At 46.4% G+C, this 26,372-nt stretch overlaps 2 protein-coding genes across 14 annotated transcripts in view; one reads left to right on the top strand and one right to left on the bottom strand.

Moving 5' to 3' along the window:
* Positions 1-26,372, top strand: part of FAN1 (FANCD2 and FANCI associated nuclease 1) — a 48,824-nt gene that overhangs the window by 19,243 nt on the left and 3,209 nt on the right. For 4 of the 11 annotated variants that reach the window (XM_059057021.2, XM_067030087.1, XM_059057023.2 and 1 more), the window contains exons 9-14: positions 1,599-1,763; positions 2,218-2,365; positions 6,212-6,315; positions 6,848-7,042; positions 7,644-7,772; positions 10,476-10,724. In XM_059057021.2, the coding sequence (XP_058913004.1) occupies positions 1,599-1,763; positions 2,218-2,365; positions 6,212-6,315; positions 6,848-7,042; positions 7,644-7,772; positions 10,476-10,613 (879 nt within the window). In that variant the 3' untranslated portion in view covers positions 10,614-10,724. Of the gene's footprint in view, positions 1-1,598; positions 1,764-2,217; positions 2,366-6,211; positions 6,316-6,847; positions 7,043-7,643; positions 7,773-10,475; positions 10,725-11,280; positions 11,373-11,962; positions 12,359-26,372 lie in introns of those variants that run through there. The other 7 variants (XM_067030083.1, XM_067030082.1, XM_067030085.1 and 4 more) reach the window with 7 other exon arrangements.
* MTMR10 (myotubularin related protein 10) overlaps positions 11,558-26,372 on the bottom strand; it is a 45,107-nt gene continuing 30,292 nt past the window's right edge. For 2 of the 3 annotated variants that reach the window (XM_059057033.2, XM_059057028.2), the window contains 7 exons: positions 25,234-25,364; positions 24,052-24,121; positions 23,377-23,447; positions 18,909-19,078; positions 17,619-17,789; positions 16,213-16,395; positions 12,072-15,131 (listed from right to left, as the gene is read on the bottom strand). In XM_059057033.2, coding sequence (XP_058913016.1) covers positions 14,535-15,131; positions 16,213-16,395; positions 17,619-17,789; positions 18,909-19,078; positions 23,377-23,447; positions 24,052-24,121; positions 25,234-25,364 — 1,393 coding nt within the window. In that variant the 3' untranslated portion in view covers positions 12,072-14,534. Of the gene's footprint in view, positions 15,132-16,212; positions 16,396-17,618; positions 17,790-18,908; positions 19,079-23,376; positions 23,448-24,051; positions 24,122-25,233; positions 25,365-26,372 lie in introns of all 3 variants that reach the window. The other variant, XR_010839866.1, reaches the window with a different exon arrangement.

The following is a 26,372-nucleotide window of genomic DNA, read 5'->3' as shown; positions in this document are numbered from 1 at the left end:
GCCCGAGGCCGCCCCTCCCTGTGACCAGCCCGGCTCCCATGGGGCTACAGAGCCGGTGGCAGGGCCTCATTCTCTGCTTGATTCCTCTGGACCACCCCACTGTGATGGCTTCATCTTCACTGATTTTCAGGGCTTTTAAAAAACTTTTTATTCTTTTATTGTAGTAAATGTATATAACAAAGAAAACTTGCAGTTTAACCATCTCTGGGTATACAGTTCAGTGGCGTTAATTATACAGCTGATCCTTGAACAACTCGGGGATCGGGGCACCGAGCCCCCCTGCCCCCGCACAGTCAGAGATCCACGGATAACTTTGTAGTTGGCCCTCCATTTCTGAGCTCCTGTATCTGCAGATCCAACCAGCTGTGGACCGTGCAGTGCTGTATGTAGTCTTTATTGGAAGAAATCTGTGCACATGTGGACCCGAGCAGTTCAAAACCGTGTTGTTGAAACATCATCACTGTCTGTTCCCCCAATTTTTCATCCTCCAAACAGAAACTCTGCTCCTGTGAAACAGTTACTCCTGTTCCCTCCTGCCCCAGTTCCTGGTTACCTCTAATCTGCTTCTGTCTCTAGGAATCTGCCTGTTCTGGATATTTCCATGAAATACCCAGAAGTGGCATCATGGCATCTTTGTCCTTTTGTGCCTGGCTTATTTCACTCAGCACAGCGTCCTCAGGGCTCATCCGTGTCGTAGCAGGTGTCCGAATGTCCTTCCCTTTCAAGGCTGAATAATACTCCGTTGCTTAAACGGACTACTTGTGTTGATCCATCCATCTGTAGATGGACACTTGGGTTGTTTCCACTTTTTGGCTGCTGTGAATAGCACTACTGTGTACAAATATCTGTTTGAAACTCTGCTTTCAGTTGTGGTGGGCGTGTACCTGGACGTGAGGTTGCTGGGTCACGTGGTAATTCCATGTATGACTTTGTGAGGAACTGCCAAACTGTTTTCCACAGTATTTGGATCATTTTTCCATTGTTGCCAGCAAAGCATGAGGGCTCCAATTTCTCCCATATGCCCGCCAACACTTTTTATTGTCCATTTTTCTGAGTACAGTCATCCTAGTGGGTGTGAAGTGGTCTCCCATGTAGTTTTCAGTATTTTTATTTATTTGTCCAGCCCTGAATAACCTTAGAAAATGCATAACTCCTTCAAACCTAAGATTCTTCTCCCTATAAATGAGGCTCCCTGGGACTGGGAGGTGGTCAGGCGGCCGGGCTCCTGCCCTAGAGGTGCCTGCTCTGCATTCCGAGCCCCTGGGTGCCCCGAGCGCCCCCCAGACCAGGTCCCTCTCCCCAGCCTCCTCCGTCCCCTGAGGGTGTGGCAGCTGAGATCGGCTATGTCCACACGTGTGACCAGGACATAGTGTCGGGAGCACGGCTGCTTGTGCCCCAGACATTTGCATTGGGGTCTGTGCTTCTTCTGTGCTCGACATGGGACCTAAGGGAATGTCCTTGTCTCTGGAAGGGCTGCTTTGCCCACCACTAATTAGCAAAATGAATGATTAGTTAAAAGTGGGGTTTCCCATCACATGAAATGAGGGGATGCTGCACGGGGACTTCAGGACCCTGACAGGTTCCGTGCTCTTTGCTAGGCCATCAAGTGCATCACAGCAGGGCTGGCGGATCCGGACGTGCGGACAGGCCACCGCCTCTCGCTGTATCAGAGGGCTGTGCGCCTGCGGGCCTCTCCCAGCTGCCAGAAGTACGCACACCTCTTCCGTCAGCTCCCAGAAGTCACTGTGGACGACGTCAAACATGTAAGTAAATATTCTTGGGGCACTTGGGGTGCATTTTTGTTTTTATTCCTGAACACAGCCTTAGAGAGGCTTTCAGCGTGCTTTTCTTGTCGACTCCAAAGACCCTCTGGCTTGCTGTGGGCAGCGACCTGGCCTCGCCCCCGTCCTCACCTGGGCGTGGGGAGGCTGGGCCGGCAGGGGCTGTGACTCTGTAAACTCCTGAGTCAGCAGCTCACAGCCCTTCCGGGTCTGCCTGCCCAGTCAGGGCCCCAGAGAGCAGGGGGCCGGGCAGTGACCTGCGTCCTCATGGGCACCAAGGTGCGGGTCACATGGCCTGGCACCGCACTGAGGATGGGTGGTCTTTTGGGGGCGGAGGACAGTGTGTCCTTGGGGTAGCAGAGCCAGGTGCACAGGGCTGGAGCAGGAGGAAAGCTAATGGCGGTCCTCCCCCCGCCCCACCCCCACCCCCCCGCAGGTGACTGTCACGGGCCGGCTCTGCCCGCAGCCTGGGCCTGGCAAGTCTGTCTTCGTGCTGGAGGCCGGGGGGACCGCCCCTGCCACCGTCCTGTGCTCTGTGGAGGAGCTGGCGCTGGCCCATTACAGACGCTGTGGCTTCGACCAGGGTAACGCAGGGGCCATGTGGCCATAGTGGGTGGTTGTCCCGCCCCACAGCCAGTGTCTGCACCTGCCACTCGTGAGGGCGGCGCCTTCTGGGGGGACGCGAGGAGCGAGGGAGGCCGGGTTGCCCTCAGAGCTCGTGTCAGGCAGGGGTACAGGATGGGGCAGAGGACCACGAGATGCTGCCGATAGCCAGCTGGTCAGACGAGGGGAGCCAGGGCCAGGCTGCTTCCAAGAGGGGCCGGCAGTCTGGGGGGGTGGGTGGCGTTAAGGGGATGGAGGGCCGAGCCCTGATAGGACGTCACGCCTGGGACCAGAGACATGGTTAGAAGAGTTGTGGGTCAAATTCCTTGTAAAATGAGCTCTCCAGCCCATGCGAGGGAGGAGAGCAAATGTCAGTAAGAATTGGAGCTTTTCTCATCTTCCTTCCTAAGAAACGGGAGCGATCACCCTCCCTTCCAGCCGCGCCCACTCTGCTGCATCTCCTGGGAGCTGAGGCCTCACAGTGAAATGACAGACGTGACCTCGGGAGAGAGGAAACACCGCTGGTTCCCGCTGAACCAGGCTACTGTGTGTGGGTGGGGGGTGTGCACGGGCGTGTACGGCTGCAGGGCAGGTGGTCTGCGGCCCCTCAGGGGTGAGTGGGACTTTGCTCTTTGAGCCGCTGATGAGATGCTCTCTGTGTCTCAGGCCAGATGTGCAGAGGGACCAGGACCAGGTGCCCCTGGTTCTCTTCTTTCTGGGCTGCTTGGCATCCTCTTTGTTCAGACTTTGTAGGTTTCACTCGGAAGCCGTTTTCTGAACCGTGTAGAGCCCAAGTGGGAATTAATTCTGCCTGGTTCCAGGAACTGGGAGCCGAGGACTCCCATTGGCCATCGAGGGGAGGGGAGGAGGGCTGGGGAGGGCACCCGGCATCTCTGCTGCTCAGGGGTGAAGGCGCCAGAGGGAGAGACCCCACGGCTGGCAGATGCACTGGAACCTCAGGGAGGTGATAAGCATCCCCAGCCGGGGAGGCCATGCAGCAGGCCAGCCAGGATGGGCCTGGACCTGGATCCTGTCCCTCGCTTCCTCCCAAGCCTGTGTGTCCTTTGTCCCCTCTGAGTGCTGGGAGCAGCCCCCAGCCCCCCTCCCGGCCCCCAGGCCATCCTGGGGACGTCCCCAGCATGCGGGTCTCAGCCAGGAGACGCCGAGGGCAAGGGGTCCACGTTCGGGAGTTGGGCCTGGCCATTTGAGAAACACCTAAGACAAGTGGTGACTCGTGTGCGACGGCCTGTATGCTGTCAGCAGCCCAGGCACCAGTGTCCAGACACAGTGGAGGGGCCACGCCCATCTGCCCACACGTGTGGGGCCTGCGCCGGGTCCTGAGGGTTGTCACCTGAGAGCAGCACAGAGCTGTCTTAAGATCGTCTGCTTGTCCCTCCCGTCCACTGGAGGTGGCTCGGCTTGTGTGTGTCCCTGTCAGCCCTCTTCCCTTCTTCCATCCTTTCTTCGATTTTGGCCTCAGAGAAGGAGCTGCAAATTCAGTGCTTTGTCTAAGGCCAGACTAAAGAAAAGACCGTGAGAATTTGCCTTATAATTGGTAAAAGGAACTGGTCAGTCTCTGTCCTTAGTGAATGTACTGAATAGAAAAGTAACATAAAAGCCATGAGGGAACTGCAGAGGAAGTTGCAGCTGCCCATCAGGGCAACGACGACGGCTGGGCAGTTACCTTGGAGGGACTGGGACGGGGCGGGGCTTTAGCCTTCTTTTAAAAATAACTTGTTATTAATGTCATGGAAGCTGCGGAACATGCCTTTATGGGAAAGCAGAGAGGTGTGCGGAGCTCCCCGCGCCCCCTGCTTCACCCAGCCCTCCTCCACCCGCCGTCCCCGCTAATGTTGGAAGCAGACCCCAGACCTTGGCTCCTGTGGTCACTCCCAGGGGGCCCATGGGTTCGGTCCACATGTCCAGGCCAGACCCCCCATGTCTGCGCTGAAGGGTCACTAGGTTGAAGAGCACTCAGGTATCTTCACGTATATGAAAATCAGGACGTCATTTCACTGGCGTGTGATGTGATCATTCGGATGAGTGAGGACACAGAACGACCCCGCAGGAGGGGACCTTGTGACACACGGGCCTATCTCTGCTGTGTGTCCAAGGTGACGGTTAAGATGAATCTGTGTGACGTCTGTATCGCTTACCAGGAAGGTGATGCTACTGAGGACGAAGTGCACACGCCAGTCAGGACAGAGATACAGGAGACACGGAGGGTTAGGAATAAAAGAACAGAATGCAGGATCGGTCCCTACGGCGGTGGTGGGAGCCCTGTAACCCGGCGTCAGGGGAGGAATAGCAGGCCCTGGGTGAGCCGCACGCAGCGAATGCTTTCAGTTTAGCCATGAGCTTGAAAGACAGATGGACAGTTCCGATTCTGGAATATCAATTTTTTTTTTTTTTTTTTTTTTTTTTTTTTCTGTATGCGGGCCTCTCACTGCCGTGGCCTCTCCCGTTGCGGAGCACAGGCTCCGGACGCGCAGGCCCAGCGGCCATGGCTCACGGGCTTAGGTGCTCCGCGGCATGTGGGATCTTCCCGGACCGGGGCACGAACCCGTGTCCCCTGCATCGGCAGGCAGACTCTCAACCACTGCGCCACCAGGGAAGCCCTGGAATATCAATTTTTTAATAAAATATTCTTTTCCTTTATTAAAGTTGATGCAGTGAGCCTGAGCAGAACCCTGCTGTGGGTCTTTCCTCTGGAGGAGGTTTGGTGTAAGGGCGACCCCAGACCCTCTGGGGAGTCTCTTTCAGAGCTCCTCAGAAGGATCTCCCCAAATGATTGGACTTAACGGCACCAGCGCACGCCAACGGCCCAGGGTTCAGGGATGCTGCTGTCGAGGGTGGAGAGCCAGGCTTGTCTCCTTCCGGCCCGGCAGGCATGCAGGGCCCCAGGGCGAGGCTTCAGCTGGCGGCCCGAGTGGGTAGCGGAGGACAGCCTGCGGGGCAGAGGCCAGCTGAGGGGGCGCACAGCGCAGCCTGGATGGGGAGGAGGGCCAGGGCTGCCTCCAGTGGGCCTTGATAGGGACCGGTGCTGCCTCTGACCCCGTGTGTGATGCCTGGGGGCCCACTGGCCGGAGAGATGCTGCAGCCCGTTCGGGGGCGCAGGCGTCAGGTGCGCCGAGGGGCCCGGTGGGGCTCGGCTCGCTCTGGGAGGCCCCGGCCCTGCAGACCCTGCTCTGTCGTTCACAAGGCCTGGGGCTGGGCCTGGCCTCTCTGAGGTCACCGCCCCATCGTGTGGTCTGGATGTGGGGTGAAGGGGGCGTCCGGACTAAGTGATCTCTGACGCGGAAGCTTTCTGTAAAACCCCCGAGTCTTAGAAACTGGGCACGGTGTCCAGGCCGAGGCAGAGGAGTACTGGGCAGAGGAGGTGAATGGAGTCAGAGGGCACAGGCTCCCGGGGCGCTCACACTCCTTCCCAGAGGGCTTTTCCAAGTGAGGCCGAGGGACCCCCTGCCCCAGAGCCCCTCAGGGGGTGCCCCCGCTTCCGAACCCACCGAATGGAACCCCCAGAGCCCGAGGAGGGAAGCTGCTTTTATTTATTTTTAAACGTGTTCCTTAGGTTTTTCCACTCTAGCTCCAAAACGTGCATTTGAATTTTCTCATGATCACTAAGATTTTTTGCCTTTAAACAAGGCTTCTGTATATAGCAGTATAATGTAAAAAAATGACCTAGGAGTGGAACAAAAACAGCATTTGCATTTGAATGTAAAATATTTGCTATTTTCTTCAAATTGAGTAGGCAGTAGGATATGGTGGTGGTTTTTAAAAAAACAGAAGAAATGGATTTTTCTTGTGTGTGTGTGACTTTGTCTCAGGGATTCACGGGGAAGGGTCCACCTTCAGCACGCTGTACGGCCTCCTCCTATGGGATGTCATCTTCATGGACGGGGTACCAGACGCCTTCAGAAACGCCTACCAGGTAATCACAGCACGTTTTCAGGCAGCAGAGACTCCTGCACGTGCGTGAGTCACTCCCGCCTGGGTGCCCCGCCTCTGCAGCCATCAGAAACCTGCCCCTCTTTTGGATCCTGGTGCTAATTCCACCATAAGGATAGCTTTTAATTTTAAAATGTGATTCATACAATTTAAAATGTAATATGTTAAGTTTTAAACTTTAAGCCTGCTTTACTGGAATCATTGTTTGAAACTTTCAGTGTAAGTTTCTTCGGCTTCACCCTGGTGGGCCCAGGTGCTCTCACATGCTTTGTCACATGTGCCGGCTAAGAGTTCCACCAGTTTAACCTAAAAGCTCCTTTTGTAAATTATTACTCTAAAAAACCCAGGGTAGTAGGTTGCTTTTATATCAGATTACTTAGGTAATTTTTACATATCTTTTGAGAAAAAGAACGCATCAACTTCATCAGATTGGCCAGTTTCCAAATTTGATCTTGACTCCTCTCATGACTCCGGCCTCCCCAGGCACAGAGTGAGCTTATTTTCCCTGTACACAGGCGGCCCCGCTGGACCTCTGCACGGACAGCTTCTTCGCCAGCAGAGCACCAGCCATCGAGGCCCGGCTGCGGCAGATTCACGGTGCCCCCGCGGAGAGCCTGCGGGCCTGGGTGGCAGCTGCGTGGCAGGCCCAGGAAGGCAGGGTGGCCTCCCTTGTCAGCTGGGATCGCTTTGCTTCGCTTCAGCAAGCCCAGGTGACGGTCTGCAGGCAGGAATCCTTGAGGCGGGGTGTCCTTTTGGCAACTGTAACAGGACACACACATGTATGCCTACATGCACGTGTATGTGTGTGGGTATATATGCACGCACACACGTACGTGTACGTGTGGTACCCCAGCCCACAGGCCTGTGTTACTGAAGGAACAATCACAAGCATGAACAAGCCTCAGTTATGCCTTCTGCCCATTTGGTTGGCAGCTTCCCTTGGCCTGGCCTGTGGCCCCTGGAGGGCGGACACCATCCCTGTCCTGTGACTGCTGGCCTCTGAGGGTCATCACTGTCACATTCCTGAGTGCTTACCCCCAATTCCCTCTTCCTTAGCTGCTCCCCGGATGTTCCTGACCGGGCAGAAGCTTGGTAACTGACCCAAGGAGAAGTGGTCCCCAGAGCTTGCCGGGGGGCATTTTAGCCCCTGGCTTTGGAGCCCCAGCACAAGCAGCAGAAGGGCACTTGGTGTTCCTGGACGCATCTCTGCTGAATGACACATGGAGTCCCTGCCCCATCTCACAGTCACTGGGGGGGCTTCAGGGTCTCCGTCCCAGGGGAGGGCTGACTGTCCCTGTGTTTCATGTCCAGGATCTTGTGTCCTGCCTGGGGGGCCCCATCCTCAGTGGTGTGTGCCGGCGCCTGGCCGTGGACTTCCGACACTGCCGAGGCGGCCTCCCTGACCTGGTGGTGTGGAGCTCCCAAAGTCACCACGTTAAGGTCAGTTGAGCCAGAATGGAATGTCATGTTGGTAACTTTAATGATCAACCTAATCAAAGGCCACAATCTAGGCATTTCTAGCATGGTGGTTGACAAGGCCGAATCCCTTGAAGGCTGCTGGACTGAGGGCTGGGGTCGTTTAGTGGCTGTTGGCAGAGGTGCCCTCGGTGCTGGCATGTGGGCCTCTCTGCAGGCAGCTCCCCCGATGGCAGCGTATTTCATCCGAGCAGGTGAGTGAGAAGGGCCAGGGTGTGAGCAAGACGGTAGTCAGTCTCTTAGCAGCTGATCTTGGCAGTGAAGTTCCATTGCTTTTGCTGTGTCCACTGTTAGCAGCAAGTCCACACTCAAGGGTGGAGATTTTGCAGGTGTGAGCACCAGGAGGCCAGGGTGGTTGGGAGCTGTTTTCTAAGCTCCAGGAGGGAGCACTTCCTCATGTGTTGTAGGCTGGATGCCTCCTTTGCCTCACCCTGCTGCCCATCACAGGCTGGTGCCTTCCTTATTATTGAATTTTGAGATGAAAAAAAAAAAAACCTCTGGTACAAATCCTTTTTGACAAAGTCACAAACTAATCTGTTCTTTAATGAATCATGCTTCCAGTGTCATATGACGTCTCTGACTGTAATTGTGGATTTGGTTCTTTCGCCCTTGCAATTATATCAATGTTTGCTTCATATATTATTCGATGTATAAACCTAGGGTTGTCATGTCTTCTTGATGAATTGAACTCTTTATCATTATGAAATGACCTTCCTTTATTCCTGGGTTCTTTGCTCTGAAGTTGAACTGATATATAGCCACTCCAGCTTTTTTTTGGTTAGTGTTAATGTGATACTTTTTCTGTTCTCTTACATTTAACGTATTTTTTCTTTATATTTGAGTTTCTTATATATTCTTGTAGGCAGCATTTACCTGGGTCTTACTTTTTAATCTAATTTGACAACCTCTGCCTTTTAATTGGGTATTTGGAACATTTACATTTAATATTATTCATGTTTGGCTTTAAACCTGTTATCTATTTTTGTTTTTTTTTTTAAGGATGCACTTATAAATTTATTTCTTTTTTAAATTTACTTTTGGCTGCATTGGGTCTTCATCGCTGCGTGTGGGCTTTCTCTAGTTGTGGCAAGTGGGGGCTACTCTTTGTTAAAGTGTGCAGGCTTCTTACTGCGGTGGCCTCCTGTTGTGGAGCATGGGCTCTAGGTGTGAGGGCTTCAGTAGTTGCAGCACTTGGGCTCAGTAGCTGTGGCTCACAGGCTCTAGAGCACAGGCTCAGTAGTTGTAGCAAACGGGCTTAGCTGCTCCACGGCACATGGGATCTTCATTTATCATGCACATAACAACAGTATATTTTTATGCACATAACAGTATATTTTTATATCTCCTCTCCCAGCCTTTGTGCTGTGTTCTTACATTATACCTCGACATGTTATAAACCCTGTGGCACATTATTTTTGCTTTCTGCAGTTGACTGAGTCTTTATATTTACTCATGTAGATACAAATTCTGTTTGTTATTCCTTTATATAGATCCAGATTTCCATGTACTATCATTCTCTTCTTGACTGAAGAACTTCCTTTAACATTTCTGCAAATGGAGGTCTGCTAGTAATGAATTATTTAGGTTTCATATATTGATATTTTAAGATTTTAAGTCTTTGTTTTTGCAAGATATATTTTTCTGGGCAAAGAATTCTGTTGACAGTTTTTTTTCAATACCTTAAAATATTGGTCCACTGTTGTCTAGCTTGTATTGTTTTCAACGAGAAATCAGAAGTCTTTCTCCTCTGGCTTTTAAAAATTCTGGCTGCTTTTAAGAGATTCATTTTTTCACTGATTATGCAATTTAGTTATGATGTTTCTTAGTGTCATGTTCTTTATGGTTCTGTGCTTGGGGTTCACTGAGCTTCTTGGATCTTTGGGTTTAGTTTCCATCAAATTAAAAAAAATTTTGGCCATTATTTCTTCAAATATTTTTCTCCGTCTTCTTCCCTTTGGGGACTCTAATTAAACTAGTCTTAGGTTGCTGAAATGCTCTCTTCATTAAAAATTTTTTTTCTATCTTCATTTTGGATAGTTTTTATTGCTGTGTTTTGAATTTTGGTGATCTGCAGTGGACAAAACTGACAGTGATGCTTTCACGGAGCTGATATGTAATGAGCAGTTTTATCTCTTGATGAACACCATGAAGTGCATAGGAAGGACCCTTCTTAGATATGAATTTTAGCTGAGCACGGAAGGAGAAGACGTCAGACACGTGAAGAACAGGGAGACATGTCCTAGGTGGTGGGAACAGCAAGTGTGATGAATGTCTGCCCTTTGGTTGGGCAGATGTTGTCTGTCTTGGGAACTGAGAGGAAGCCTTTGGTGTGGTTGGCAGGTGCCAGATTACACAGTTTTGTAGGTCATGGCAAGAAGTTTGGGTTTAATTGCAGACCTGACAAAAAGTGATTGAGGGGTGTTAAACAGGAGAGTAACAGTGCAGTGTGTGCTTTAAAACTATTTTTCAACTGCTGTATTACGAATCGATTTCCTACTTCTCTGAACTGTCTGGTTTCTACAGAAAAGGAAACTTTCTCATTGAATTTCATATGTGTATGTTTAGTTGCTATACATATGTAAGTACAGCAGCATAGAGGATAAGCCATCTAAATAGTTGTCAGTGGAAAGGACTGTAGCTTACCTGAATGACCCTTCTGTCTCCCAGCTGGTGGAAGTGAAGGGCCCCAGTGACCGTCTTTCGCAAAAGCAGATGATCTGGCTGGATGAGCTGCACCGGCTGGGGGCGGACGTGGAGGTCTGCCACGTGGCTGCAGTCGGAGCCAAGAGCAGGGGCCCCAACTGAGAGCTGTGGGCTTGGGAGCATCTCAGAGCATCAGAAGCATCAAGTGTCACTACATCTTATTTAATTTTTATTTTGTTGTTGTCGTAATAAACCTGGCAGTGTAAGGACTCATCACTGTACAGTGTCTGTGTATCACAAACCTTGGTATTGGCTTCAGCACACTCACTGATTCCACACAGCAGGTAATGAACTTTTAAAAAGGTCAAAACCACCTTGGTGGCCGTTTCAGGAGCTAGATGCATCTGACTTACAGGAAAGCTGGAAACCCCCGCAAAAGGAGATGATTCACAGCTTTGGGTCTTTTATAAAAGGAGCATACACAATGTTTCTTTCTAAAAAGTATGTTGGAAATGGAGATTCCTTAATTTATCTATGTTTTTCTATACTGCCTTTACACATTTGGCTGCTAAAATTCTTGTTTTATGATTATCCAAGAAGGGCATAAACAGATGAAACTATGATTTCTTTAGGAATTAAGAAACAAATTCTCATTAACTTCCTTATTATTTCTGTCAGTTCTTGCTCTCGTTGGGTCTGTGTCACTAAAGAGAGGGACAGTTGTTATCAAAGGCAGTTGTCCCTTTTCGTCCTTCTCCTTGGGAACATCCCTAATGACTAGAGGCAATTTTCTGTATACATACAGATCTCATTTTATTGTGTTTTGCAGATACTGCGTTTGTATAAATCGAAGGTCTGGGGCAGCCCTGTGTCGAGCAAGTCTATTGGCACCATTTTTCCAGCAGTATTTGCTCACTTCAGGTCTGTGGGTCACATTTGGGTAATTCTCACAATATTTTAAACTTCTTCATCATCATTATATTTGTTATGGACTTGCTGAAGGCTGAGATGATGGTTAGTATATTTTAGCAGGACAGTATTTTAAAATACTTCAAGGTAAGAACACTTTTTTTAGACATAATGCTACTACTGCACACTTAAAAGACTACAGTATAGTGGAAATACAACTTTTATATGCACTGGAAAGCCAGCAAATTCACGTGACTTGCCTTATCGAGATACTCGCTTTATTGTGGGGCTCTGGAACTGACCTGCAGTATCTCCAAGGTGTGCAAGTACCGGGCTGCCCGTCACTGTCGGAAGAGCCTTGGGCTGGGGAAGGTGGACGCAGGAAGGGGTTTATCAGAACGGTAGGCCCAGGCGTGGCGGGCCAGGCTCCCACTCCCAGAGACTAGTTCCAAGACCTTCTTAAGGAAATGGTACTCCCCAGCTTTTTAATTTGTTAAATGGAAGGACAAGTTAGAGACTGGTCCATGAACCCACATGGCCGTGACAACAGCCAGTTGTGAACTGAGGTTAGAAATGTTACTGCTCTCTGCCTTGCTTTACAGCAGGCAGAGCGTCGGGTGGACGACACACAAGCACGGCTGAAGAAAACACCCTTGCTTCTTGATGCTCTGTGTTCTCGCAGGGGATTCGTATTGACAACAAAGGCAACAATTCCTGTGGAAATTTTATTAGCAGTCAACACTTCCTTCACATTCACCACTGCTGAAAAGCAGGATCTCTCACCTTCCTGCACATCCTACTTTAACCCGAGTCATAGTCAATTTTAGGCACAAAGGTTTTCATTTTCTCTCAAAATCAAGTTTTAACTGCTTGAGGTTACTGCTACAGCAAGCAGATTTTGTTGAAGGACGCGTTGAATAGTTTTCACCCTCTGTTAGCACAAATTAATATACTTTCTTAAATAAAGTTAGAAATTTTTGGTTTCCATCACAAAACAACAGTAAGACATGGTACACCTTTAAGTCCAATCCTAGTGAGTCCGGAGCTGCCTGACACCTGTGTGGCCCTCTGTCAGCACAGGCTCTGTGTCCGCGTCCAGAACCACATTCAGACTCTGTCCCCACACGTTCTCCGTGCCAGGAAGCTCTGCAGGGGCCAGGACTCAAGGCTGTAATAGTTGTTTTTCATATTATGCACGATAAAATTGTGGCACAATAATCATTATATAACAACTGTTCAGCAAAAATAAAACAAAAAACTATTTTACTACATTTGATTATCGTACAAAAATATGCACATTTTCTATTTTTAAAACAGTATTAATAGTACCTAATCATTTTTAAACTTGCAAGTTAACCAAAAAAATTACTAAAAGGGTTAGAATAAATGTGAGAGGGAAGAAAGCTATAAAGAAGTAAATGCTCAACCCCCCAAACAACAATAACAAATTTAGAACAATTTGTAATAATAAAAAAGCAGCCTAATGAAAAAGGAAGAATTATTACACTTCCAGTGGCAGAATATGCTGTGGGGTTTTCAGGGGACCAGAGTTGGTTTCCAGTCAAGGACTTTAAAATGTTCAATGGCAACAGTGCTATTTATATAAACTAAGAAAGCCCTTAACTTTCTAGACAAGTTGGCAAAACACTGGGTTTATCCACACGATTGGATTTCCTAAGACTGCATAGGAACTTCTGTTCCTGAAAGTTCAGAGACATTATCCAACCATTTTTAAAAGGCAAATAATTCAAATAGAAACATCTATTTGTTACATATAAAGGTAAAACACACTGTTTTGAAAAAACTTGTTTTAGAAAAGGACATAAGCTAACTAGATACTTTACTATAAACGTTTTTTAAAAAGCTTAAGATGGCAGTTTAAGAAACCCTAAATAACAGCCACACTGAAGACATCCATCTCTTACACAGAAGTGAGGGATGTCAGGGAGGCTGTGACCAGCATGGCCACAGTAAGCTCCACCTCTGGCCCACAGCTTTGGCTTGGCTCTTGTGACACAACCTGAAAACGGGAATTTGAGACGAGAGCACACCTCTGTCTGCACCTCTGAACACCTGTCACAGGTTGGGTGGGGCGGGGTGCTCTCACCATTTGTCACAGTGGCAGTATTTTGAGAGAAGTCCTTTGTTACTCTCCTGTCCTCCCTTCCTAAGCACTGAGCACTCAGGTGACCTGACGTAAGACCTCATCACTGATTTCCAAGGGAAAGTGCCCCTGGGAGTGCTCCCCACTGGACTCTGACGAGGCCTCTACTTCGAGGGTGGGTGTCAGTGATGCTGCTGCACCGACCCGGACCCTGCCTCAGACCCACTGTGTTCAGTGACTCTCAGAGGGATGTGTGCCTCTGGGGACGCCTGGCTGTCAGTACGATGCTGAATGTGACCAGCCTCTTTCCAATGTGCAGTGGGACTTTGACACCCTAATTTAAGAAACAAATTCTGTTTTACTCTCTGTTCTTCATATCTTAATGTCAAAGGCACTTCTAAATTTAATTAATTACCTATAGCAAATACTTTTAAAGTCAACAGTGCATATCATTTTAAAGTTAGTACTAAGGAAACTCATGATTTTAAAACACAGTGGTCTACGGTCCCAAAGTGATCTAAAATAAATTACAGTGTGAGAACACACAACTCTCAGGTGAGCTCAACTGGAGATAATAGAAGGTGACCAGATAAATACACAAATACCTACTAACGCCCACTGGGGGTTTACTGGATGCTTCCTGCAAATATACTAAACACAAATTTCTTAACTCTCCTGATGTCTGCTTCTCTGGGCTGCTAATCCAACGGAGGATCAGGGAATCTTTAGGAGGTGATTGGAAAAATGGAAGTAGACACAATAAATGTCGCAGACAAAACCTGATTAGTTTGACCACAGTAATAAGATCGTGGGAATGTCTGCCTGCAAATGATCTAAAAATGAGCCAGACCTAGAATGATAGAAAGAGGACATAAATAACAAAAGTTATGCCTATCTTTTAAAAATATTGTGAAGGAAGCATAATTCAACATGTTTTAAATTATTAGTGCAAATTTCAACTGTTATTCTTACGTATAGAACGATTAGAGCTTCAAACGCCTCGGCCAGCAGTTTTACTTCAGAGGAGAAGGTCTCTCGCTCCCGCAGGACGTTCAGAGAGCCACCCCGCTTCAGTCTTCATTTGCTAGTGTCTCAGTAGATAACCATATTTTGGCCCCACTTAAAAACTTGGCTAGTGGTGTCCCTGAAATGCTCCGTCTGCACAGATTGCCCACTGGGGAAAACGGGAATGAGGAGGAGAGGAAGTCCGGTGTCCCCGGGGCGTCGTGTGGGTCGCCAGCGTGGAAGTACAGCCTGCTCTGGACCAGCTCGGGGCAGGGGGCTTCCGGGGGGCTGCCCTGGGGCTGCCGCAGCGCCCTGCTCAGCACGTCCACCTCGTCCGCCAGCAGGGAGACCTTGTGGAAGGCTGTGATGAAGCCCCCACGCTGGATCTGGGCCTCGGGGACCCAGCGGAAGTAGCAGAGTTTCCACAGTTTGATGTGCATTCCGGAGAGAAGTGGCAGAATCACCCCGTGCAGGTCGGCCGGCTTGGAGAACCACTCTCGGAAGTACTGCTCCGCACCCCTGTCCTGGCTGTCGCTCTGCTCAGGGGGGTCTGGCTTTACTTTTAATATTAATGAATTTCTCCTGGGAAGTAACTCTTGGTCACTGATGATTCCATTCTTTAAGGAAGCTGGCATTCCTCTTAGTGTGGAACTGTAGCTTTTCTGTACAGAAGAGAGATTTTAGCATTATTTTCCTGGAGCTTCCCTTTTTAGAAAGACAGTAGAAGTGTAATGGTGAATATAAACTCGGTATTAGGAAAAACTGGTAGAATTTCAACCTTAAAGAATATTTTGTTCCTTCCCTGGTAATACTTACTCCAATCCTCCTCCATTGGAGTTTAACACTTTTAGGCCTTGACTCTGCCTAGGCTGTAGCCTGCATGGGGGTGGGGGGAGATATATCCTATCCATTATAGGCAGACCTCAGAGATACAGTGGGTTCGGTTCCAGACACTGGAGTAAAGTGAGTATCGCAATAAAGCAAGTCACACGAAGTTTTTGGTTTCCCAGTGCATACGTAAGTTACGTTTCCAATATACTGTAATCTATTAAGTGTGCAATAGCATTATGTCTAAAAAAAACTATGTACATACCTTAATTTAAGCACTTTATTGCTAAAAAATGCGAACCATCATCTGAGCCCTCAGCGAGTTATAATCTTTCTTCAATAGCAATGTCAAAGACCACTGATCAAAGATCACAATAATAATGAAAAAACTTGAAATATTGTGAGAATTACCAAAATGTGGCACAGAGACACAAGGTGAGCAAATACTGCTGGAAAGATGGCACCGACGGATGAACTCAATGCAGGATTTGCACAAACCTTCAATTTGTAAAAAATGCAGTATCTGCAAAGTGCAATAAATCAAGTGCAGTAAAACAAGGTCTGCCTATAATTTGCTGAAGTGTGAATTTCTAAGATTTCTGGTCAGAAAAAAGCTAGACCTGCTGATTCTAGAACAGGCTGAGCGGATGGGCTTCAGGAGCAGGGCCCTGAGTGCAGGGCTACAACTGCTGACTCTTGAGATGATGACCAGGGCTGTGTGGGCCTCAGACAGCAAGAAGAAAAGTCGGGGTGGGGTCACCTGAGTGAGAAAGTGAATGACCCCTCCAAACCTGCACTGGCAATGCTGTCATGGGAAGTGACCGAACTTTTAATACTCTGTTCTGAAAAATATGTTTTTGGTTATGTGTGAGTAAATACCAGGTTTTTTACTGTTAGTGCATTTCTGTAACTTACCTTTGTCCGTTTAAAAGACTTCACAGAACCGTTTTGTACACAAGGTGTGCTCTTTCCAATGTAAAAGGGGTTGTGGAAAAGGGTGCGATCCTTTGCTGTAAACTGAAGAGACCAGTCCCAAACTGAGGGGAATTTTAAACCCTTTTCATCACCCAATTGGATATTTTTGCTTATAGCAAATTCCTGCAAAATAAAATATTTGAACATTTGTGAAAAGATGCCAAACTAAGATTTTCTCATAGTAAATTCATTTCTGACGGTCATTCATCATCATACAAATGAACTTTTCTGAAAGACAGCGGCTCCAATCCCACTGGAGCAGCATGCTCCGCTTCCCGAGAAGAGACATTCCTGGCGCCTCGCACGGAGGAGCGCCTGGACCCCTGTGCCGAGAGGGGAGCTGGGCCCCTGGGCAATGAGTGTGTTGGTGAGTATGACTCGTGAATGGAGTTCTCCCTGGTGCCACGGCCTGAATAAATCCATCTCCTTATACATCCACACCCCCAATCCTGAACAACGCATTTCTTCAGGATGCTCTGCATGATGCTTCAGCTCACAGAATGTCTGCTCTACTGTTGATTTGATGGAGCAGTTTCATGGATGAGGAGTCCAGGCTCAGCACCTTTCCAGACCTGGGCCTGAGGATCCCACAGCTCACTGTGAGGGCAGCCCCGCTTCCTACAAAGTCTTCCTGAAGGTCCACGAGAGCTGTCGTTTCTGTCTCTCTCAGTGGTCACTGCAGCATTTGTTGGCTACACCCATTGCTCCAGATGTGGGTGAGACAGAACTTGTGGTTCCGGAAGGTTCCACCAGGGGCAACCAGAAGCTATAGATAGTTTCAAGTTTGGCTTGAGACCCTCCTTACTCATGGTTCTTCCTCTCAGTCAAGGAATTGGGACTAGAAACCAATGGTCCTAATGTAAAAGTGACTGCCCCACGGCATGAGGGTCTGAGCACATCCAGTAAGCAGTGCCCAGAGAGAACCGCAGTCTCGCATCACGCCTACATTTCCTCTCTCAAATCCTTCTCCACAGGACTTTTGAAGAAAAATAATTTGCTTTGTACAACTTTTATTCTACCGACCTAGAAAATAAATGTCCACAAACAGGATCTTATCCATTACCCATTCAGACAGCCCAAATGTAAAAATATAAATACAAAAGCACGACATTTACAGCAGTTAAAATGATTTACATCTTTCAATTGGCATCAGAGAGAAATACATAAAACGCTCACTGATAAAAATGAAACAAGTTCAAGTTCCTGGATTTTTAACCATCTATAAATAATTCCTTTAGAAATGACCACTTAAAATGGTAGCTAAGACAGCTTAAACACCCAGCTGGTTGTACTTCAATGCTATCTCAATAAAGCAGTTTGCCCTGGCCATGGCGGGCACCACTCACCGTGCTCTGCTGCACGCGCTGGTGCGGGGAGTTGAAGAGGAAGGTGCCGAACAGGGCCACGCGGGTGCTGTCGTGCAGCACTGCCAGGTAGGTCTCGGAGAACTCGAAAGCTGCCGGGCACTGCTCCTGCAGCTGCCACGTGGCGTCCAGGAACAGCAGGAACACAGGAGCCTGGCAGACAAACGTTGAAACGGGATTACTCAATGCTGCCCTGCAGTGTCCACATCTATTTCCAGACCTCTTGCTGATATAAAGGAAGAGATGAATAAGAAAACAGCGAGGCCTGAGCACTTGGCTCTGAAGCTGAGTGAAGGGTACGTGAGCACATTAGACGGCCTGTCTAACTTAAGAACTAGGCTGGCCTGAGACGCATCACAGCCCTCCTCTGCCCACCAAGTCCACCAAGCTGAAGTGGCAAAGTCAACAGTCAGGCAGGGTGTGGCCATGTGAATGGGGGACAGTGAAATACGTGTTTCACGTGTTCCAGCTGATCCTGGAAACAATTCTTTAGAACGTTTAAAACAAAATAAAAAACCAAAAAACCCCAAGATCAAGAAACAACTCTTTGGTGGACCCTGCAGACTCAGCATCTGGAAACCTTCCCGGAGTTTCAGAAAACAGCTGGCGTGGCCTTGGGGTCACGTGGTGCACCCCCAAGTACAGCAGCTTACGACAGCTACTGTGACAGCTACTGCATCCTGCCCAGTGCTTCCCCAAGTCCTAGCGTTTCAGAAGTGAAGCATTCACTGTTGAGGTTTCCTCAGATGACAGAGACTGTTTTACATGAGATAGCACGAGTCAAAGTGTGCTCTCAGGAGCCACCCTGACCACAAGACACCTGCAGGGCCTGTTACAGCTCCACTAGGACCCCATGCAGCCACCAACCCCGCAGCTCTTACAAAGATGCCCCCTCAACTTGCCATTCTTAACGTACGTGCCCCATTTTAAGAAACTATGATATTCCAAAGCTGATTTTTCAAAATATCTAACATGCTCGTTGTCTGCTTGCAGAAGAGTTAATGCAGCATTTCTTCAAGCAGTTTTCAACTTAGAGAAGTTCAACAGGCAACTTTTTAAGAGTTTTATCTATATAGTTACGAGACTCTTCATAAGTACCTCAACTTGGACTCTAATCCATGAGTCAGTCTTGGCCCAAGAAGCTAAGATGTACTGAAGGCAATATGTAAAAAGTCTCCTCATCTCTTTATGGATGGAGCATCTCTTCATATAACGAAAGGTTTTATCCTGTGCACACTGAAGGACTGATAATAGGCATGAAGGTTTTGTTACCTCTTTCTCCGATCTCTTTAAGTGGTTGCATCTGTCCAGGAATGGATATCCTGCCATGACCCACTCTTTCTGTATCAGACTCTGAAATCCAGTGATTGTCCTAAAATAGGGATCCAGCATCACTTGAACAAGAGAAGCTACAATACAGCTCAAGTCTCTTCCCTCCTCCTCTGTCAATAAGATGGAAAGAAAATGATTAGTTCGTAGAAAAATGCTAAGAGAGAAAGGAAGGAAAGGCAAAGTATATACTTTGTGTGTATATACTCAGTGTTCTATGCCTGGGTGGCCTTCAAAATCACCCATGTTAGGAAATTTTATTCAGGCCCAGCCACTCTAAAACATAAACTTTTAATCAACTAAAGTAATGTTTAATGAGGAGATGGCCTTTTATATATGAATGTTTTCTAGATAATTAGAAGCATATCTCTCACACTTTTTACATTTACATGGTTTGTGGTAGAAATCTTTCCAGAGTCCATTCTATTTCTGTGCCAAGGATATTAAATATCATGCAGTCTTTCTACTGACAGCTTCATATGGTGACTCAGAGATGAATGAGAGAAATGGAATTGTCCACCATCATCCAAAATGGTGGCAAATATTTCCCTCACATCTTTTGTAGCTGGTGTCCTTTTTAATGAGGCCAGTAATTCTCTGATATCAAAGCCAGTCAAAGAAATCAGAAGAAAACTATCAAATAATATCCCTTATGATTAGATGTAAAAGTCATCAACAAAGTATAAGCAAGCCAAATTATCTCAGGAATGCAAGAATTTACCCTAAGAATGCAACGTTGGTTTAACATCTAACAAAGTAACACACTAATAAAAAAATAAAGGACAAAAATAACCCAATCATCTCATTAGATGAATAAAAAGCATCTGTGTGATGAAAATCCAACATTCATTCTGGATAAAAACTCTCAGCAAACTAGGAATAGAAGGGAATATCAACCCGGTAAGAGGAATCTACAAAAACCTACAACTAACATCATTCTTTTTTAAAAAAAAATTATTTATTTATTTATTTATTTATGGCTGTGTTGGGTCTTCGTTGCTGCACGTGGGCTTTCTCTATTTGCAGCGAGTGGGGGCTACTCTTCACTGCGGTGCGCAGGCTTCTCATTGCAGTGGCTTCTCTCATTGTGAAGCACGGACTCTAGGCACGTGGGCCTCAGTAGTTGCGGCACACGGGCTCAGTAGTTGTGGCTCATGGGCTCTAGAGCACAGGCTCAGCAGCTGTGGCACACGAGCTTAGTTGCTCCGCGGCATGTGGGATCCTCCCAGACCAGGGATCGAACCCGTGTCCCCTGCATTGACAGGCAGATTCTCAACCACTGCGCCACCAGGGAAGCCCAACATCATTCTTATTAGTGAAAGCCTGGATGCTTTCCTCCTAAGATGGGCAACAAGACAAGGACGTTTACTCTTGTCACTTCTACTGCACATTGTCCTGGAAGCTTACACAGGGAAGTTAGGCAGGAAAAAGAAATCAAGGCATCCAGATTGGAGAGGAAAAAGCAATAATTGTGTCTGCAGACAACACGTGTATGTATGTAAAAAAACCCCTAAGGAATCCACAAACGACTACTAGAACTAAGGAATGAGTTTGGTTAAGGTTGCAGGAATTCTATAAACAGTCACAAGAAGTACACAAAACACTTGAAAATGAAATTAAGAAAACAACTGTATTCACAATAGCATCAAAAAGAAAATACTTACAGGGAGATTTAACAAAATAAGTGCCAGAGTTGTACACTAAAAATTTATAAAACACTGCTGACATGACATGAAAGAAAACCCAAATAAATGGAGAGATATTCATTTCATGGATTGGCAGATTGAATATTGTTAAGATGGCATTCTCCCCAATCTACAGGTTCAACATATTCCTATCAAACACCCAATAGGATTTTTTGCTGATCCTAGAAGTTATACAGAAATGCAAAGGACCTAGAATAAGCAAAACAATTTGAAAACAAAGTTGGAGGACTTACATGTCCTAATTTCAAAACATACTCTAAAGCTACAGCACTCAAGATAATGTGGTACTGGAGTACGGACAGACATAAAGATCAATGGAATAAAACTGAGAGTCCAAAAATAAAGAGCCAGTCAGCAGACCTTTGCCAAGGCATGTCAATAGAGAAAGAACAGTCTTTTCAATAAATGGTGCTGGGACAATTCAATAAACACACATGCAAAAAAAATGAATATAGACCTTTACCTCACATCATACACAAAAATTCATTCAAAGTGAATCACAGGCCTAAATGTAAGAGCTAAAACTATAAAATGTTTACAGAATAAAACATGGGAGAAAGTCTTCATAACTTTGAATTAGGCAAACAGTTCTTACATATAACACCAAAGATGTGATTCATAAAAGAAAAAAATGGATAAATTGGACTTCATCAAAATTTCATAATTTGTGCTTCAAAAGTCATCAAGAAAGTGAAAAGACAAACCACAGACTAGGAGAAAATATTTGCAAATCTTATAAAGATACAAAGAACCTGTATCTAGAATTGTAAAGAATTCTTTGAACTCAATGATAAAACAACCTAACTGAAGAATAGACCAAAGATTTGGTATTTCACCGAAGTCAACACATGAACGGCCAATCAGCACATGATATGCATTAGGGAAATGCACATAAAAATTGCAATGAGGGCTTCCCTGGTGGCGCAGTGGTTGAGAATCCGCCTGCCGATGCAGGGGACGCGGGTTCGTGCCCCGATCCAGGAAGATCCCACATGCCACGGAGCTGCGGGGCCAGTGAGCCATGGCCGCTGAGCCTGTGCGTCCGGAGCCTGTGCTCCGCAATGGGAGAGGCCACAACAGTGAGAGGCCCGTGTACCACACACACACACAAAAAAATTGCAATGAACTCCCACTTCACACTTACTAGAATGACTACACTCCTAACAGCAGACGATGAAGTGCAGAAACAAACCCTCACACACTGCTGAGGGGAAGGGGAATTGGGTACGGTCACTTTAGAACACACTTTGGCAGTTTCTTACAAAGCTGAACATAAATGTACCATATAACTCAACAATTCTACTTCTAGGTATCTACCCAAAATAAAGAAAAACATATGTCCCCACAAAGACTTTTATGTGAATGTTGAAAGCAGCATAATTCATAACAGCCAGAAAGTGGAAGCAATCCAAATGTCCACCAACAAGTAAATGGATAAATGAAATGTGGTATTTACAACAATGGTACACTACTCAGAAATAAAAAGGAGCAAACTGCTGAGACATGCTACGTGAAAGAACTTCAAAAACATGTATGTGAAATGAAAGAAGCCAGAGGCAAAAGACCACATACTACATGATCCCATTTATATGAAACATCCAGAAAAAGCAAATCTAGAGAGACAGAAAGCAGATCAGTGGTTACCTGGGGCTGGGACACAAGGAATCTTTTTGGGGTGATGGAAAATTTCTAAAACTGGACTCTTAGAAATTATTGAACTGCACATTCAGAACAGGTGCATTTTATAGTATGTACACTATGCCTCAATAAACTGTTTAGAAAACACATTCTAAAATAAAGTGTTAGTAAAATGCAGGCTCAGTATCTCTTCTGAGGCATTTTACATGGCAACAAATGCATGAAGGAGTATGCTAAGTAGCATTCTGGAACAGGATGAGAACACCACTGGCTGCGAGAGGTGCGGGTTCTCAATGGCTGGCTCTCCATGCGTCTGTGAATTACATATGCGCTGCCGGCATGAGCTAAGGATTACTGGAAACAGTGACTTACTCTTCTTCTTTTCCCCCTAAGGCTTGTCACTTTACTTTGTCAAAGTCAGTTGAATTTGACAGTTGGTAAAAATACTTCTGTAAGCTTCAGTAGCACAGCATATTCATGAACTATGCATGCGTATATTATAAAATCAGGTAGCTTGTGGTTTATTACACTTTATCCGTAAGCTTAAAAATGCTATTAGCTGTAAAGTTATTTAATATACAATTATTCTTTGCTTAACTGAAAAGATTTTTTTTTTTTTATTGCCATCTATTCCTACTAGACAAAATTCACATTGCTGGCTACTCAGTTCAGTCCATTTCTTGATACCAAACTGTTTCTTTAAAGTCACAATCTGGCATGAACCAGAGGCATTTCAACTAAAATTTGTATGAATCAGAAAGATAGCAAGATTAGAGAGAAAGGATGCTCTGCTGAGATTAATACTCTGTCTGAATCCAATGAGGGCTGTGACCCACCCTTTGCCATAATACAGGAAGGCAGATTTAACACAGGGCAGAAAGTCTGACTCCTTTCTGTTCTTCTGTCTGAGGTCTTTGTGCCACTGTTTAATAATGTGCGGGATCTGTATGTATCTATCTGGGGGCATGCAGTAAGTAGGAGATGGCTAAGATGCAGGTAATTACTTGGGTGTGGATCGCCAGTCAAGATGGCTGGCCGGGGGACCGGTGTTGTCAGTAATGAATTACCTTGTAAGACTACAGACAGACGCTTGCTTTCCAGCATATACACAAGTTCTGCTGAATGTTTAAGGAATGCCCTGGGAAGAGAAATGGAAAAATACTGTTAAGAACCAAATTTCCACTACGAATATGTTTTTTAAAGTACGTGAAGTCAAGCAAATCTGATCTTTCAAGATACGTGTTTATATTCTCTATAACCTTTTGGAATTTCTTCAGTATTTATACGATTCATCAACAGAGTACAGTTTGATTTTTGTATCAGGGAAATTCATTAACCTTTGTTGATTTACATGACATTCTTTACATCATCGAACTATAGAGACGGGGAAGAGATCAGTGGTTCCCAGGGGATGGGGATGGAGATGCTGGGGTTGGGGGTGGGAGCCTTGGTGACGGAGCAGCTCTGCATCCTGCCTGTGCTGGTGGTCACATGAATCTGCACACGGTAAAACTGCACAGAAACACACGAGAGCACGTATAAACTGGGGAGACTGGATAAGAACTGTAGTTTGTACTACTGTTGGTTTCCTGGTTTGATAACCATAGTCTAGTTATGTGAGCCGTTGCCAGTGGGGGGGGCTGGTGAGGAGTGCATGGCTCTGTAATACTTTTGCACCTCCTGTGACTCGATAATTATTTCAAAATAATAAGTTAAGAGAAAAGGAAAGCAGTTATACAAACCTTACATATTCTAACCACCGTGTATTTTCCAGTGAAGACAGCCATTTCTCTTCAGTTTCTTCAAATGGTTCTGTAATTAATATAATTATACATATATAATTATACACACACTCACATATATATATAGGCATATAACACTTTTAGGCTTCTTAAGCTTACTTTTCATGATCAAATTGAGAGCTAGGTGATACATCAGTTTTTAACATTTAAAAGCTGGCTTTAAGGAAGTGTTACACATTTGCATTTAAGTCATAAAAACATTTAAGAAGGCACATCACAATTCTATAAGAAACAAAACAAAGCGTTCCCCAGGCCTCCATCTCCTTCCCTGTGGCTCTCCCAGGGAAATCTTGAAGAGTCTGCCCGCCTCCGCCCCCTAAGCAAGCACTACATACCCCGGCCCCCTCCTCAGCTTGCTCACCGCAGGCCTGCCCCTCCCTCCCTCCCTGCTGCCAGCGCCCGGTTCTCATGGCCTTGGTGGCTGACCCCTGCAGGAAACGGGGCAGCTTCCTGGCGGGGCCTGTCCTGGCCTGTCTCGAGGTGCCCCTCGCCGTACGCTTCAGCCACATGCTGCTCACGGGATGGCTGAAAGACACAGTCACTGTGTTTCTTAAGCACACCCCCTCCCAGCTTTCCTTCCAAGCCGGCGCCAGTCCTGCCGCCCGGTGACAAGGGGCTCTCTCTGTGCACACTTCACACCAAAGGTGCTTTCAAGTGAGTCATCCCTCCAGGGTACATCGAAAGCACCCCATAAGCATTTGCTTTAACAGACATACGGGAACTCTGAGGCTGCAAAGATTATAACACGGCTGTTTGAAATTCATGTCAAGTCACGTATCTCAAAATATAACTGAATACATTAAGGTCTTCGTAAGTTTGTCTGTGAGGTAGTAATCTGTTCTACTGAGCAGACACTTTTATAGAAGCATCCTACCAGACCTTTCATGATCTGAAAGTGATTTAATTGGTACACTTTTCCTACAAAACTAAAAGCAGCTTAAACTTCATTTTCTAAGAGCTTCGGACATTCTCATACAATAATAATTTGTACAAATATTTCAACGAGCCTCTACTTAAATATATACCTGTTTCTAAATTTTTAAGTAATGTCACTTTTCCTGACATGCCTCATATAATCACCCATTCATTATTTACATATATATAAAATAGAAATGAAGTTACCATTAACACACAGTTGCTTAAGTTTTACAAAAGCCGCCTGTATTTCTTGGATATTGGGCAAGGTCTTGTCCAAATCTGATTTGTAGACATCACTTCTCTGTGGATGACTTTTAGTTATGGCATTACAAATCCTAATAGAGACAAAATCCTTGAGTCACTATTCATTCATGTATTCAACACACATTTTTTGAGTGCTTGCTGTGAGCCCAGCACTGCTCTGAGGGTTAGGGACAGAGAGAGGAACATGCAGTCTGTGCTCTTGGTGGCGGGGAGGGGGGTAGAGGAGAGATGACAGGCCGTGGTGAACGCCGAGGGTGATGGAACAGAGTGGATGCAGGCTAGCTTGGGTCACGTGGTGAGAAAACGCTCCTCCGTGATGATGATACCGGAGCTGAAGCCCAAATGGCCAGGAGCTGTGCAAAGACGGGGGACAGTGTTCCAGGCAGAGGAGCTGCTAGTGCAAAGGTCCTGTGGTAGAACAGAAGCCTGGCTCTTGGAGAAACCTAGTGAGGGCCAGTGGGGCGATGATGACGTGTCTGAGGGAAAAAGGGTGGAGATGAGGTTGGACAACAAAGAGAATCTGTCCTAGTTACAAAGAATAGAATAGCTGAAAAAACAAAGGGAATTAGAGTAATTCTTCGCTTAAAAAGTTAAATAATTAAAACTGCCACTGGTTCTAAGGTTTTCTAGTTAACAGTGTTGCAGCCTTGCCTTTCATAGCAACACTCCTGATGGAGCACTTAATCAGCAACATGTCCACAAGGCAGGACAAGGTAGGACAGAATGGACATTAATCATTAACGTGGTCAAAGTGAAATTTAAATCCACGAGAGAATATGGACCTGTGGGACTGCAGTCACCCTCTCCAGAAAACCAAAGGGTCATTTGAGGGTTACTTGATAGTTATTTGCTTCAGCAAATGTGGCTGTCAGTTATGGCACTGTGGAAAAAACAGACAACCTGGCTGTCCCAATAACAGACTGTGATACACAATTTCTGAGGCTCTCTGAGCCTGTTTTCTAAGATCTTTTCCTTTGTTCCTCATTTATTGGACAAGTATTGAATAAATATTCAATTGCAGGTATCTCCTGGGTGCTGAATATAGCTGAACAATGGTGTGCAAAACAGACACAGTTCTG

The sequence above is a fragment of the Kogia breviceps genome, chromosome 3, assembly GCF_026419965.1.
Source record: "Kogia breviceps isolate mKogBre1 chromosome 3, mKogBre1 haplotype 1, whole genome shotgun sequence".
Taxonomy (NCBI): Eukaryota; Metazoa; Chordata; class Mammalia; order Artiodactyla; family Physeteridae; genus Kogia; species Kogia breviceps.
Note: the sequence above shows the minus strand (reverse complement) of the source record. Positions and strands in the feature narration are given on the sequence as shown.